General features: G+C 43.8%; 1 protein-coding gene across 3 annotated transcripts in view; it reads right to left on the reverse strand.

Moving 5' to 3' along the window:
• IQCA1 (IQ motif containing with AAA domain 1) overlaps positions 1 to 14,197 on the reverse strand; it is a 187,133-nt gene that overhangs the window by 93,976 nt on the left and 78,960 nt on the right. For all 3 annotated transcript variants that reach the window (XM_005902521.2, XM_070368542.1, XM_070368543.1), the window contains exons 7-8: positions 10,695 to 10,779; positions 107 to 229 (exon numbers count right to left, since the gene is read on the reverse strand). In XM_005902521.2, coding sequence (XP_005902583.2) covers positions 107 to 229; positions 10,695 to 10,779 — 208 coding nt within the window. The remainder of the gene's footprint in view (positions 1 to 106; positions 230 to 10,694; positions 10,780 to 14,197) is intronic.

Genomic DNA, 14,197 nt, shown 5'->3' on the forward strand with positions numbered 1-14,197 from the left:
TTCCAAGGAAATGAGTGACTGTAGTTTCAGCAGACTTGAGATTATTCCAAGGAGTCAAAGCAAAAAAGGAAAAAAGAAAACTCCCAGTTTCTAAAACTCCAAATACCTTGTTTTTTTCCTTTGTTTCTTTGGTTTCCTTTTCTTTTTTTTCTTTTTTTGGTTTCTTTTCCTTCTTCTTCTTTTTGGTTTTCTCCTCTTTGTCTTGGCTTGCAACAATATCATCAATAACCTGCAAAGAAACAAAATCATCATAGGACTTTAAGAGAGTCGGATGAAGATGAGGCTTATCTTTCTGGTCCAGAAAGAAGTGTTTGCGTGGGTCAGTGTCCCTTCTCTGCTCGGCTCTGAACCCTGCAGACCCAGCCTCCTGGCCTCTCCACTCTGCCTGCTGTCTGTCTCTGGCTGGATTCATCAGCAGAGGCAGCGGTGGGGCCTCAGACGGCAGGTGGAGAGAGAGAGGCTGGACATTTCTGAATCCAGTTCCCTGCCAGTTCAGAGCTGCTGTGACTCCCAGGGGTCCCACCGACACCAGGGGTGGGGTGGGGGGGGGGCGGTGGTCTTGGCTTCATTAGCGTCTCAGCTGCAGGCTGCTTCAGGCCTGCCCACATCTCTTCCCCAAATGCCAGCCGAGAGCTCCTGTGCTCCTTGCCTACACTCCATACATCTCTTCTCGGAGTTGGTTTCTTTCATCTCTGATTTAATTTGTATTTCCTACAAAAACCCACTTATTGTCCTAAAATTTAAAATACTGGTTAGGAACTTCCCCAGTGGTCCAGTGGTTAAGGCTCCAAGCTTCCAATGCAGGGTGTCCTAGTTGGAGAACTAAGATCCCACATGCAGAGCAGCATGCCAAAATAAATAAATAAAATAACAATAAGACAATCAAATAATTTTTAAAGAATACAATATTGATTAAAAATACCTAGTTCACATAGCATTAGCATCATTGGAGAATTAGTGAAAGTTTGTAAAAAAACCCACATGTGCTAAGTTGCTTCAGTGGTATCCAACTCTTTGTGATCCCACGGACTGTAGTCCACCAGGCTCCTCTGTCCATGGGATTCTCCAGGTGAGAACACTGGAGTGGGCTGCCATGCCCTCCTCCAGGGGATCTTCCCGACCCAGGGATGGAACCCACATCTCATGTCTCCTGCACCAGCAGGCGGGTTCTTTACCACCAGTACCATCTGGGAAGGCAAAAAAACCCCATATGATTCCACTCAATATGATCAATATTCGCCGGGCGCTCACTTGCTGTGAATTCTAGGAGGTAAAACAGTGACCCCGACGGGACACGCAGGACCCTCGGGCTTTTCGCGTCACTGGTCGCGCGACTGCGACAAGTGGCAGCACCTCTGGGAGACCCAGTTTCCTCCGCTTTAAAATGAAATCAGCACTTCCATCCCGACCACTTACAACCGCCAGGCGTGGTTCCGAGAGCTTCACTTGGTGAGCTCATTTACTGCCGAGCACGTTTACTAGGAGCTGTAATCAACCTGCTTTATCGACGAGGGAGCTGGGGCACAGAGAGCGCAGTCCCGTGCACACAACTAGCAAGTGGCCTGAGCTGGGATTCAAACAGTGCAAATCGGGACGACCTGCATTACACATTCAGCCTTCAGTGTGAAATCCAACTGGTTAAAAAAACGAAAAAAATAACACTTCACCGTTTCAGGATGATAAATATTCATCCTGAATAATAAGAGATGGGGAAACAATGAGCAAACAGTGGCAGACTTTCTTTTCTTGGGCTCCAAAATCACTGCGGGTGGTGACTGCAGCCAAGAAATTCAAAGATGCTTGCTCCTTGGAAGAAAAGCTGTAACAAACCTAGACAGCATATTAAAAAGCAGAGACACTACTTTGCCAACAAAGGTCCGTCTAGTCAAAGCAATGGTTTTGCCAGTAGTCATGTATAGATGTGAGAGGTGGACCATAAAGAAAGCTGAGCACCGAAGAACTGATGCATTTGAACTGTTGGAGAAGACTCTTGAGAGTCCCTTGGACTGCAAGGAGATCCAACCAGTCCTTCCTAAAAGAAATCAGTCCTGAATATTCATTGGAAGGACTGATGCTGAGGTTGAAACTCAAATACTTGGCCACCTGATGCAAAGAGCCGACTCATTGGAAAATACCCTGATGTTAGGAAAGATTGAGGGCAGGAGGAGAAGGGGATGACAGAGGATGACATGGTTGGATGGCATCACCGACTCAACGGACATGAGGAGTTGGTGATGGACAGGGAGGCCTGGCATGCTGCAATCCATGGGGTCGCAAAGAGTCAGATACGACTGAGCCACTAAACTGAACTGGAAGGGTAAGAAATGTAAGAGAATGACACACACTAAACTCAGTCCAGTGGTTACTTTTGGAGAGCAAATAAAAAAAAAGGGCTAATAGTGGACTTCCTTGGTGATCCAGTGGTCCAGTGGTTAAGACTCTGCCTGCCAATGCAGGAGACACTGCTCCCCGATCTGGGAAGATCCCACATGCTGCAGGCAAATAAGTCCATGCACCCTAGCTACTGAAGCCCATGCTCTCTAGAGCCTGTGCTACACAAGAGAAGCCACTGCAATGAAGACCCCATGCACCACAAACTCAGGGTAGCCCTGGCTTGCCCGCCTAAACTAGAGAAAGGCCCGAGCAGCAGTGAAGACCCAGTGCAGTCAAGGTAATCACTGGTGGCTCAGTGGTAAAGAATCTGCTTGCAATGCAGGAGATGTGGGTTCGATCCCTGGGTGAGGAAGATCCCCTGGAGAAGGAAACGGCAACCCACTTCCAGTCTTCTTGCCTGGAGAATCCCATGGACAGAGGTGCCTGGAGGGCTACAGTCCATGGTGTTACCGAAGAGTCAGACACGATTTAGTGACTAAACAATGCTGAATAAATAAATAAAATTTAAAAAGGGCTAATATCATTTTACCCCTAGTGTGCCGTGCTAAAGCATTCTCCTGGGATCAAGTGTACACTGATTATGCCTTAGTGTGATTTACTGAAATGCTGAGGTTTATTTTCTAATATTGCATTTTTGAATTCATAGCTATGTTGTTTTTAGGAGCTTAATTCACACCTTTAAGTGTTCATAACAGTTTTATCATGAACAAAGTAGGATATTCAGGCACCATCTGGACTTTAAAAAAACTGCAGTCCCGTGTCCAGGTCCACATCCTCCTGAGGCTCACCCACCTCCCGAGGTTCTAGTGAAGATCCTGGGTAGGGGAGGCTCAGAAAGGTGGTGTGGGGAGGTGAGAGGTGACGTATGTGTTGTGTACACTATTTGGTAATAAAAAGGGTGTCTTTCGACAGGACTGAAAGTCCCTTGTTGTCAGAATAGCAGTATTTTCCTTGGGGGTCAGACCATAGAACCAAGTTATGGCTGCCAGGGCCGTCATGCTCTGGTGCACTTATGGAAAACGGACATGTTTTGGCCTTTGGAAGTTCGGAAACTTTCAGAAACGTATATAATATATATGTATAAAATATTAAATATAAATATGTATCTGAAAAGAGGATAAAATCCTTATTGTGAGGCAATACAATTCAGTGCATCAATTGTTTGTTTCACCTAGATCCTTACCCAGTTTATTATTTTCAAAAGACAAAATATTAGCACCATCCACACTTCAGAAATTACAAACAAGCATGTAGTGAAACGTTTCCTCCCCATTCATAACTTATCTGACCATTCTCCCCCCAACGGAAGTCAAGGTCATCGCCAATCTTTTGCTATTACCCACAAAGCTAACAGGGATCAACGCATGCAAATGTCATCTTGCAAGTGTATGAGCATATCTTCTGGATAATTCCTAGGAGAAACGCTGGATCACATGCATGTACAAGACTGTCAAACTGCCCCCAGCGGGCTGTGCTAATTCACACTTCCGCCACTGATGCGGGCGACTTCACGCTTTCCCACATGCTCACTGACACAGTGCTTGTGTTTGCCAGCTGAATGGGTGAAAAATAGCATGTCATGTCGGAGTCGTTTCGGTTGTTTCGTATAGGTGCCAATCTTGAATTTATTTGGCTTGTGCTCTCCAACTATAGTAAAATCTCCCAGAATTAGAGATGTGCTTTAGTGCCTGTAAAGTCAGCCATTGTGTTTGGAAAATCGAGGAGTCTGAATCTGGCTTGCTGCCTGTTTTCTTTCTGAAGATACAGGTCCAATTTTGTTGAGGCGTATTTTACATTCTTTACATTTACCCATTCCACGTGGACAAGTCAGTCATTTTTAGTGAGTGTATTGCATTGTGCCGCCACCACCGTAAATCAGTTTTGACACATCTCATCATTCCACCAAGATTCCCTTGCGTTACTCAATCGTTCCCCTCTCCTGCCCTCCTTCTCCAGCACTAATCTACTTTCTGCTTCCATGGATTCACTCTTTTTGGACATTTCCTATAAATGGAATCATATACTCTGTGGTCTCTTGTGTCTGGCTCCTTTCATGGCTCATCGAGCTTTTGAGGTTCACCCAAGTTGTGTTGTTCTTGTTGTTCAGTTGCTAAGTTGCGTCCAGTTCTTTGCAGCCCCATGGACCGCAGCATGCCAGCCTTCCCTGTCCTTCATTATCTCCTGGAGCTTGCTCAGGTTCATGTCCACTGAGTCAGTGACTCCATCCAGCCATCTCATCCTCTGCCACTCCCTTTCCTTTGGCTTTTTCCTTTGGTTTGCTCCTTTTTTATTGCTGAGTACCATTCTGTTGCATGGCTATTCCACATCTCACCTACCCATTCACCAACGGATGGAAATTTAGGTTGTTTCAAACATTTGGCTATTATGAGAAATGCTCCTATGAATATTTATGCACATTTTTTTGTGTGTGTGTACATATGTTTTCATTACTCTTGGATAAAGTCCTAAGAGTGGAACAGAACTGCTGAGTTATTTGGTGAATTTGTGTTTAACTTTTAAGAAACCGACAAACTGGTTTTCCAAAGTAGATGTACCATTTTATGTCCCCCGCAACGTAGGAGGGTTCCTTCTTCTTGACATCCTCAACATTTGTTACCATCTTTTATTAGTACATCATCCTAGTGTTATGAAATGACATCTCATTGTAGTTTTAATTTTCATCTTCCTAATGACACAGAGAAGGCAATGGCACCCTACTCCACTGCTGTTCTCACCTGGAGAATCCCACGGATGGAGGAGCCTGGTGGGCTGTGGTCCATGGGGTCGCAAAGAGGCAGACATGACTGAGCAACTTCATTTTCACTTTGCACTTCCATGCACTGGAGAAGGAAATGGCAACCCCCTCCAGTATTCTTGCCTGGAGAATCCCAGGGACAGAGGAGCCTCATGGGCTGCCCTCTATGGGGTCACACAGAGTCGGACACGACTGATGCAACTCAGCAGCAGCAGTGGTAATGACAAGTGGTGCTGAGCATCTTTCAATGTGCTTATTAGCCATTTATCTATATTGCTTTATGAACTGTCTTTTTGAGTCTTTTGCCCATTTAAAAAAAAATGTTTGCCTTATTACTGAGATGTAAGAGTTCTTTGTACATTTTGGATACAAATCCTTTATCAAGTGTAAGTTTTCAATCATCATCTCCCAGTCTGTTCTTGTATTTGCATTTTCTTAATGGTGTCTTTCTGGATGGCGTCACCGACTCGATGGACATGAGTTTGGGTGAACTCTGGGAGTTGGTGATGGACAGGGAGGCCTGGCGTGCTGTGATTCGTGGGGTCGCAAAAAGTCAGACACGACTGAGCGACTGAACTAAACTGAACTGAACGGTGTCTTTGGAAGCCCAAAAGTTTGAATTTTGATGAGGTTCAATCTACCAGTCTTGTCTGTCAGCATAGCTTTAATCTGCATTTCCTTTATATGTGTGGGGTTGATCATCTTTTCACATGTTGAGCATTTTTTATTATCTTTCAAATCCATTCAGATTTTCATTTCTGAGAACTGTCTGTTCATATCTTTTGGCTTTAAAAATATTGGGTTATTGAGTTTTTTTTCTTATAGAGCCATAGGAGCTCTTTATATATTAGAAAAATGATCTCTTTTCTGTGAAACGCATCACAAAAAATTCTTGCAGTGTGTCATCTGTCATTTGACTTTACTTGGAGTCAGTTTTGCCATGGAGGCTAAAATTATTTTTTAATGTAGTTTAAGTTATCTTTTTTTTCTTTTATGACTCTCGGGTCGTGCAACAGAGGTAAAAAGGTCTTTTCCACTCTGAGGTTATGACATATTTCTTTGTTGGCTGCTTTTAGTTCTTTTGTGTTTTTGTTTTGTTTGACATTTAAATCTTTTTTGATCCATTTGGAATCATTCTGGGGTGAAGTATAAAGAGACAGAGATTTAATTTTCTTCTTTTCCAGTTGACAACCTGGTTATTATAGTCCCATTCATTAAATGGTCCTTTTACTTTTCCTTATACAAGAAGGATGACAGGCTTCTTTATTATATACTAAATTTCCACGTGTATTTGGATATATTTCTTGACTTTCTGTTCTTTTTCATCTCATCATCTGCCTGTACCAATGGGCTCTTAAAAACATGTTTTAATACCTGGCAGGGTTGGTTCCTCCTCATTACCCTTCATTCTCAGAATTTTATGAGTTATTCCTGGTTATTTACTTTCTGCCCAAAGTTTAAAATCAAATTAGTCACCCTCTGCATGCTCTGACTCCCTACTCCAACGAAATGCTTTTGGTATTTTTATTTGGATCATATTATATGTATAAACTATGTTTGGGAGAGCTGAAGTATTTATAACATTGAACATTCCTACCTAAGAACACAATATGCTTTTCCATGTGCTCAGTTTCATTTTTCAGAACGTTTTAAGCTTTTATTTACACATATCACACATTTATTATTAACTTTATTCCTGGATGTTTCACCTTTGTGTCATTGTTGCTGTTGTAAATGGACTCTTCTTATATTTTCTAAATGTAGCTGCTCTTTGAACATACAAAAGCTTTCTCTTTCTGCATATTAATTTTGTAACTCCTCATCTTCTCATGTTGTTTAAGGTTTTTTTTTTCAGTTTATTCTCTTTGCTTTTCTAAGTACAGAACATATCTGCAAAAAGTGATCGTTTTCCCTCTTCCATTCCAACTTATTGCTCACTGTTCTTTCTCTTGTCTAAGAGTGTTCAATAGAATTCCTGTTCATCAATGGTGATGATGGGTATCCTTGCATTTTTCATGACATCAGTGTGTTTCTTGTGAATTTCTTTAAGCATGATATTAACTTGTGACCTAAAAAATATTTTGTCATGTTAAAGAAGTATCCATGCATTCCATTTTTGTCTTGTCTTCTTAACATCAAGAATGGGAGTCGACCCTGTAAAATGCCTTTCAGCACCCACAGTGATGAGCTTATGGTTTTCCCTTTCAGATCTCTTTAGATAACGCAATGTATTCACAGACGTCCAAAACACAACCACGCGGACATTAACCACGCGGACATTCTGGAATAAACACCACTCGGCTGCGTTGTTTTGCTAATATTTCACTTTGAATTTTTGAATTAATACTCAAAAGTACGACTGATCTGAGGTTCTATTCATATTCCATCTTTTGGGGGATTTGGCATCAATGTGATTATACTCACTTCATAGGAAGTCTTTTTACCGTTTTGGTTTTTAACAAATATAAATGACTATACACAGGCATGCCATAATGATTATGCTTGATCTATCTTTTCAGCTTCCTCCTCTTCCCCTTTCTCCTTCTACTCCCCTCCTCCCACTCCTCCCCACTCCCTCATTAGTAACAACTGCTAAGATTCCCTGAACAATTTCAGAGGGCCAGACTCTGCTCTGAGTACATTCCACGTATCATCTCATCTACTGATTCCTCAGCCCAGGGAGGCAGGTCTTGCTGGTATCTGCATCCAGACCAGAAAGCTGAGACACAGTGGGTCAGACCCTTGCCTGAGGCTGCAGACCCAGTGAAAACTCTGATTCTTCACCACAAGGCTGTCCTGACTCTTCACTCATCTGCCTATTTAAAAAATGTTTGTCTTTGGCCATGCTGGGTCTTAGGTGTGGCAACCGGGATCTTCAGTTGAGCCATGAGAACTCTGCTAGCTGTGGCAGGTGGGATCTAGTTCCCTGACCAGGGATTGGACCCCGGGCCCTCCGCAGGCAAGCTCTTAGCTCTTAGCCACTGGACCACCAGGAAAGCCCCTCACCTGCCTTTTAAAATCATGCTGCTCTGTGGCCCCCATTGCCTTGTGTATTAGTTCTAGTGTATTAACCAGACGTCCTCAGTCTTCTTTTGCTTTTAGTCTGACTGCACATTAACTCTACTTTCGAGAGTTTCCAATGGACAATTTAGACATTCCACCAACATTCCTAATTCTGTAATTGTTACCTTTCTAAACTGACATGAAACATGTCTGGCTGCCTGCCAGGGGCTGTCAAGACACAACCTGTGCCGGGTAATTTAGCTGGAGAGACAAGACCGAAACATGTAAGAAAGTGAAATAACAGCGCATCAAAATGACAGTGACTCCAGGCAGGGCTGAGGAACGGCCAACAAGAGGGAGCTCATCAAGTGGGGAGGAGGGCGGGGGTGGAGGGAAGGCTTTGGCAGCTGACGTCGGCTCTGACAGGGGACGGGGAGGAGAGCTTCCGCCTGACCGCGAGGGCTCAGGCAGAGGAGCAGAGGGAGCCAGGGATGCTGAGCGCAGGGTCGGCAGTACTGACGAGATCTCACCTACACATGGCTTTTACCACTGCTTAGTTAGCGCTTCATGTCACTTAACTAATTACCCAACTAGCAAACACTGGGCTTCCCTGGTGGCTCAGATGGTAAAGAATCTGCCCACAATGCCGGAGACCCAGGTTTGATCCCTGGGTCGGGAAGATCCCCTAGAGAAGGGAATGGCAACCCACACCAGTGTCCTTGCCTGGAGAATCCCATGGACAGAGGAGCTTGGCGGGTTGCAGTCCATGGGGTTGAAAAGAATTGGTCACGACTGAACGACTAACACAACACACGTTAGCCTGGTTTCTTCTTTGTCAATGCTGTGAACAGTGCAGACAAGAACAGCTATTTTGGTTATCTGTGGCAAGAGTCAGCAAATCGTATCACATAGGCCAACTGTGGCCTGCTGCCTGTGTTTGTAAATAAAGTTTTATTGGAACACAGCCGTTCCTATTCATTTACATATTGTCTGTGCTTTCAGGTTATAATGGCAGAGTTACTTACTATTTCTCTGCTTATGGAAAAAGTTTGCTGGGCTCCAAAATCACTGTAGATGGTGACTGCAGCCATGAAATTAAAAGACGTTTACTCCTTGGAAGGACATGCCTTCATCCAACACTGTCATTTTCTGGTTTCTCTGGCTGATTCTTCTCAGAATATCGGGTGTCCTGGGTGGGCATGGTGGGTCTCCTGCCCCAGTGAGAGCTGTGACCTCCTGTGGGTCCTGAAGGGTGTGTCAGTTGCTCCATAGGCTTGGAGTCCCCAGCATTTCTGGGTCCAGGTTCTCTCCCAGGCTCTGCAAGGCTGGTGGCACATTTCATGAGCTGTGGTTCAAGCAGGTCTTCTGTGACCCCATCCCAATAAGTGAGGGTCCTCCCAGAAGCCTGACTGCCTCCTGGGTGCTCTCATCACTCCTGGGAGCTCTCCTTCCCTGTATCCTCCCGTCAGCCATGTGAAGTCGGGGCAGGAGAGTGGGGAGGGATCCGGTATGAGGGCAGGCACTGAAGAAAGCTGAGTGCTGAAGAATCGATGCTTTTGAACTGTGGTGTTGGAGAAGACTCCTGAGAGTCCCTTGGACTGCAAGGAGATCCAACCAGTCCATTCTGAAGGAGATCAGCCCTGGGATTTCTTTGGAAGGAATGATACTGAAGCTGAAACTCCAGTACTTTGGCCACCTCATGCGAAGAGTTGACTCACTGGAAAAGACTCTGATGCTGGGAGGGATTGGGGGCAGGAGGAGAAGGGGACGACAGAGGATGAGATGGCTGGATGGCATCACTGACTCGATGGACGTGAGTCTGAGTGAACTCCGGGAGTTGGTGATGGACAGGGAGGCCTGGTGTGCTGCGATTCATGGAGTCGCAAAGAGTCGGACACGACTGAGCAACTGAACTGAACTGAACTGATGGCAAGTTCCCTATGGCAACTTGTCTTCTTATTTCCTTAGTATAAATTCCTTAAATAGCATTTATGGGTCAAAGGGTATACTTAATAAACATTTTGATATTTACTCATTCCACGGCCCTCAAAAAATGTCATGCTAATTTATGTATCCAGCTACAATGTTCGGGAGTGACTTTTCCCCACATGTTTACCCACTCCAATTATTGTCACAATCTAAAAATGTTAGCAATCTGACAGATGAAAGGAGATAGAGTAACATCGCTTTATATTTAAGTTTCTTTCCCAGAGAGTTTTAAAAAAATTAATGTTTTTTAATAAGTTAATATTTTTTGCCTTCCTTTCTACCGAGGTGTTCAGGTCCCATGCTCATCACTTACTAAGAAGATGAGAATCACGTGTTGTCACATAGTCTTCAAAGACAGGAGAAAGCATGAATTTCATTAGAAAAGTTTGAAAGTACATTAAGTGACTTCAAAAGTCACTTAATCAAAAGTATTTCCATGTAAACATCTGTAGGGACATAACCAAGACCTAATAACCCTGCAAACTCATTAACTAAGGTTTAAAGGATTGCAATTATGATATAGCTACATTTTATTTCTCAAGCATATCTGTACCTGTTGTGGGGTCTTGTTGGAAAAAATAATAGCGGAACCTCCTTCTTCTTCATTAGGGTAGTCAGGAAAAGTGCCCGTTAAGTTCCTGAGGAGGAAAAAAAAAAAAGGCAGAATAAACATCCAGGAGCGCAGTCCTCTCTGCTACATTCCCGACGAGATGGCTCTGCTCAAGCTCACTGAAATGAGTGATGGTTATTAGGATGGGGCTCCCTGCCAGTTGCTGGCCGGACATGCAGTCTCTACGGAGCAGAAGGACCTGGTGACATTCAGAAGCAGGTTTCTCTCCTCAAAGCAATTGTTACTCTGAGTCAGACCTCTCTCCTTAAAGCAGACTGTCCTCTTCTGCCTCTTTTAAAAAAAAAAAATTATTGCAATACTCCATGCTTGTGTTAAGAATGACGACAGAAGCACAAATTATCTCTTCCTGTTTAAAATGTAGGATAAACACAGGATTTTGAAATAAAACAGAAACATGGCATGGTTCAAATTACAGACTTGGTACTCGTGCATGACATAGGCACGCATGCTTTAGATTTCAGCGAGTCTGAGCCCCACATGTTAAGAGATAGGAATAGTCATTGTTTTCTGTAACCATATAGTTTCTATGTTCTAAAAGGCAGAATTTGAAATTTAATGTTGAGAAATTTCAGAAGGGATACTAAGTTAATTTTTCTAAGAGAAACTACTTGGATACCAGTGTTATATTTATTCCATATAGAGAAAGAAAACATTTATCAAGTTTGTTCCATTAATCCAGAATCTAAGGGTTAGAAGATGCCCATGCTCAAGATGACTCTTTATTCTCAAACTTTTGGCCTTAGTTGCTCTTGACACTCTTTTTGAAAAAACAAGTTCTATTTATTTATTTGAAAAATTCTTGGCTGCACCCTGCATCAGGTGGGATCTTAGTTCCCTGACCAGGGATCAAACTTGCACCCCCTGCATTGAAAGGCAGAGTCTTAACCACTGGACCACCTGGGAAGTCCCACTCTTGACACGCTGGATAATTTTTGATGATCCCCAAAGCTTTTGTTTATGTGAGTTCTAGCTATTGATAGTTACTGTATTAGGTATTAAAATGGCAACCTTTCTAAAATATGCATTTTCATTAAAAACAACAATAATAAACCCATTAGATGTTCACATAAGTAACATTTTTAATGAACATATTTCCCAGAAGAAAAAAAATTAAAGAGTGCTGGTGTTCTGGCTCAGTGGAACCTAGCGGAATGCTTATATGCTTATATGTGCTTCTGTATTCAATCTGCTGCAGTATGTTGTTTTGGTTGAAGTATAGAAAGAAAATCTGGCCTCACGCGGATGTGTAACTAGAAAAGAGAGGAAAGTTTTAATAGGCTTTTAGATAGCTGTGAATATTCTGCTTTGACTCCACACCACAGCCTGATGAGTGGGAGCTTCCTAAAGGCTGGTGGTGATGTAGAATCTGAAACCTTATCAAGAACTTTGCCTTCCCTGCTAAATTAAAAGTCATGTGTCTTGTGCGCTGAACAGATCTTTCACTCAGACGTGACTCTGTAACATCAGGTCTTGATCATTTCAAAACTAATGGTCCACTGACTTATGTGGATCTTCCCAAAGCTGATATACATTGCATAGCACCAAAAATCGCAGTCATCAATAACTCCTAGACAGCATATTAAAAAGCAGAAACATCACTCTGCTGACAAAGGTGTATACAGTCAAAGCTATGGTTTTTCCAGTAGTCATGTACGGATGTGCGAGCTGGACCATAAAGAAGGCTGAGCGCTAAAGAATTGACGTTTTTGAACTGTGGTATTGGAGAAGACTCTTGAGACTCCCTGCGACAGCAAGGAGATCAAACCAGTAAATCCTAAAGGAAATCAACCCTGAATAATCATTGGAAGGACTGATGCTGAAGCTTCAATACTTTGGCCACCTCATGTGAAGACCTGACTCATTGAAAAAAACCCTGATGCTGGGAAAGATTGAAGGCAGGAGGAGAAGGAGGCAGCAGAGGATGAGATGGTTGGATGGCATCACTGAGTCAATGGACATGAGTTTGAGCAGGCTCCTAGAGATAGTGAAGACAGGGAAATCTGGCTTGCTGCAGTCCATGGGGTTGCAAAGAGTCAGACACGACTGAGCAACTGAATGACAACTCCATCAATCTCAGACTCTAAAGCTAAGCAATGGGAAGCTCTCAGACTCACAGTCTCTCAGACTAGAAGATTTCCAAACTTGTAATTTTTGCTAGAAAGCTTGAATTTTATTATTAGCAACAAATACCCTCAATTGTTTTCCTTCAGGCTTACTTGGTTCTTTTTTGAGAAAGTGTCTCCTGCGAACCTGAGTCTGAACAGCCAGAATGTCAGTCATCTTTTCAGTGAAAAATGAGGTTCCATAGAAAGGGCCTGCTCAGTCTGAAACTGGACAGGTGGCAGGTGCCCACCTTGAATGGCCTTCACAGTTTGGGGTGCAGCAGAAGGCAGTCACTCATCTCCAGGGCCCTCACATACAATATTGAAAAGCTAGGTATTCAAGGGTTAAGTCCTACAATTATTTTCTACTGTGTCCTCAAGGATATTGTTAAATGAACTTTTTAAAAAGGCAGGTGCATGGCAGTGAGGATCCAGATGAACTGGGGCCATTCCTTGGGTCAAGGTCGACACCCAGCAGCTCCCTAACCATCTGCCCCCGCCCCAGCGCTTTGGCCCCAACCCTTCTACAGATTGCCCCCCAAACATCTTAGGACAGCTTCATCCCTTTCTACATACAATCTCTCAGGTCTCCTGAACCTTGCCAGGGGGCTCACTCAGTTGGCATGGGACTCAGCTCCTCAGCGTAGCTTTGAAAGGAACTGGACACAGTGCAGCGTGCGGCTGGCAGGGGAGGTCTGTGGACAGACGCATCACCCTTGGGGATGGTGGGTGACCACCCGCTAGGTTCAGTTCAGTTCAGTCGCTCAGGCGTGTCCGACTCTTTGTGACCCCATGGACTGCAGCATGCCTGGCCTCCCTGTCCCTCACCATCTCCCAGAGTTTGCCCAAGCTCATGTCCATTGCATCAGTGATGCCATCCCACCATCTCATCCTCTGACACCCTCTCCTCCTCCTGCCTTCAATCTTTTCCAGCATCAAGGTCTTTTTCAATGAGTCGGCTCTTCACATCAGGTGGCCAAAGTACTGGAGTTTCGGCTTCAGCATCAGTCCTTCCAATGAATATTCAGGGTTGATTTCATTTAGAATGGACTGGTTTGTTCTCTCTGCTCTCCAAGGGACCCTCAGGAGTCTTCTCCAGCAACACAGTTTGAAGGCATCAATTCTTTGGCGTTCTACCTTCTTTAGGGTCCAGCTCTCACGACCGTACATGACTGGTGGAAAGACCACAGCCTTGACTATATGGAACTTTCTTGGCAAAGTGATGTCTTTGCTTTTCAGCTCAATATCTAGGTTTTTCATAGCTTTCCTTCCAAGAAGCAATCATCTCCTGATTTCAAAGCCACAGTCACCATCTGCAAAATT

Source organism: Bos mutus, chromosome 3, assembly GCF_027580195.1.
Source record: "Bos mutus isolate GX-2022 chromosome 3, NWIPB_WYAK_1.1, whole genome shotgun sequence".
Lineage (NCBI taxonomy): Eukaryota > Metazoa > Chordata > Mammalia > Artiodactyla > Bovidae > Bos > Bos mutus.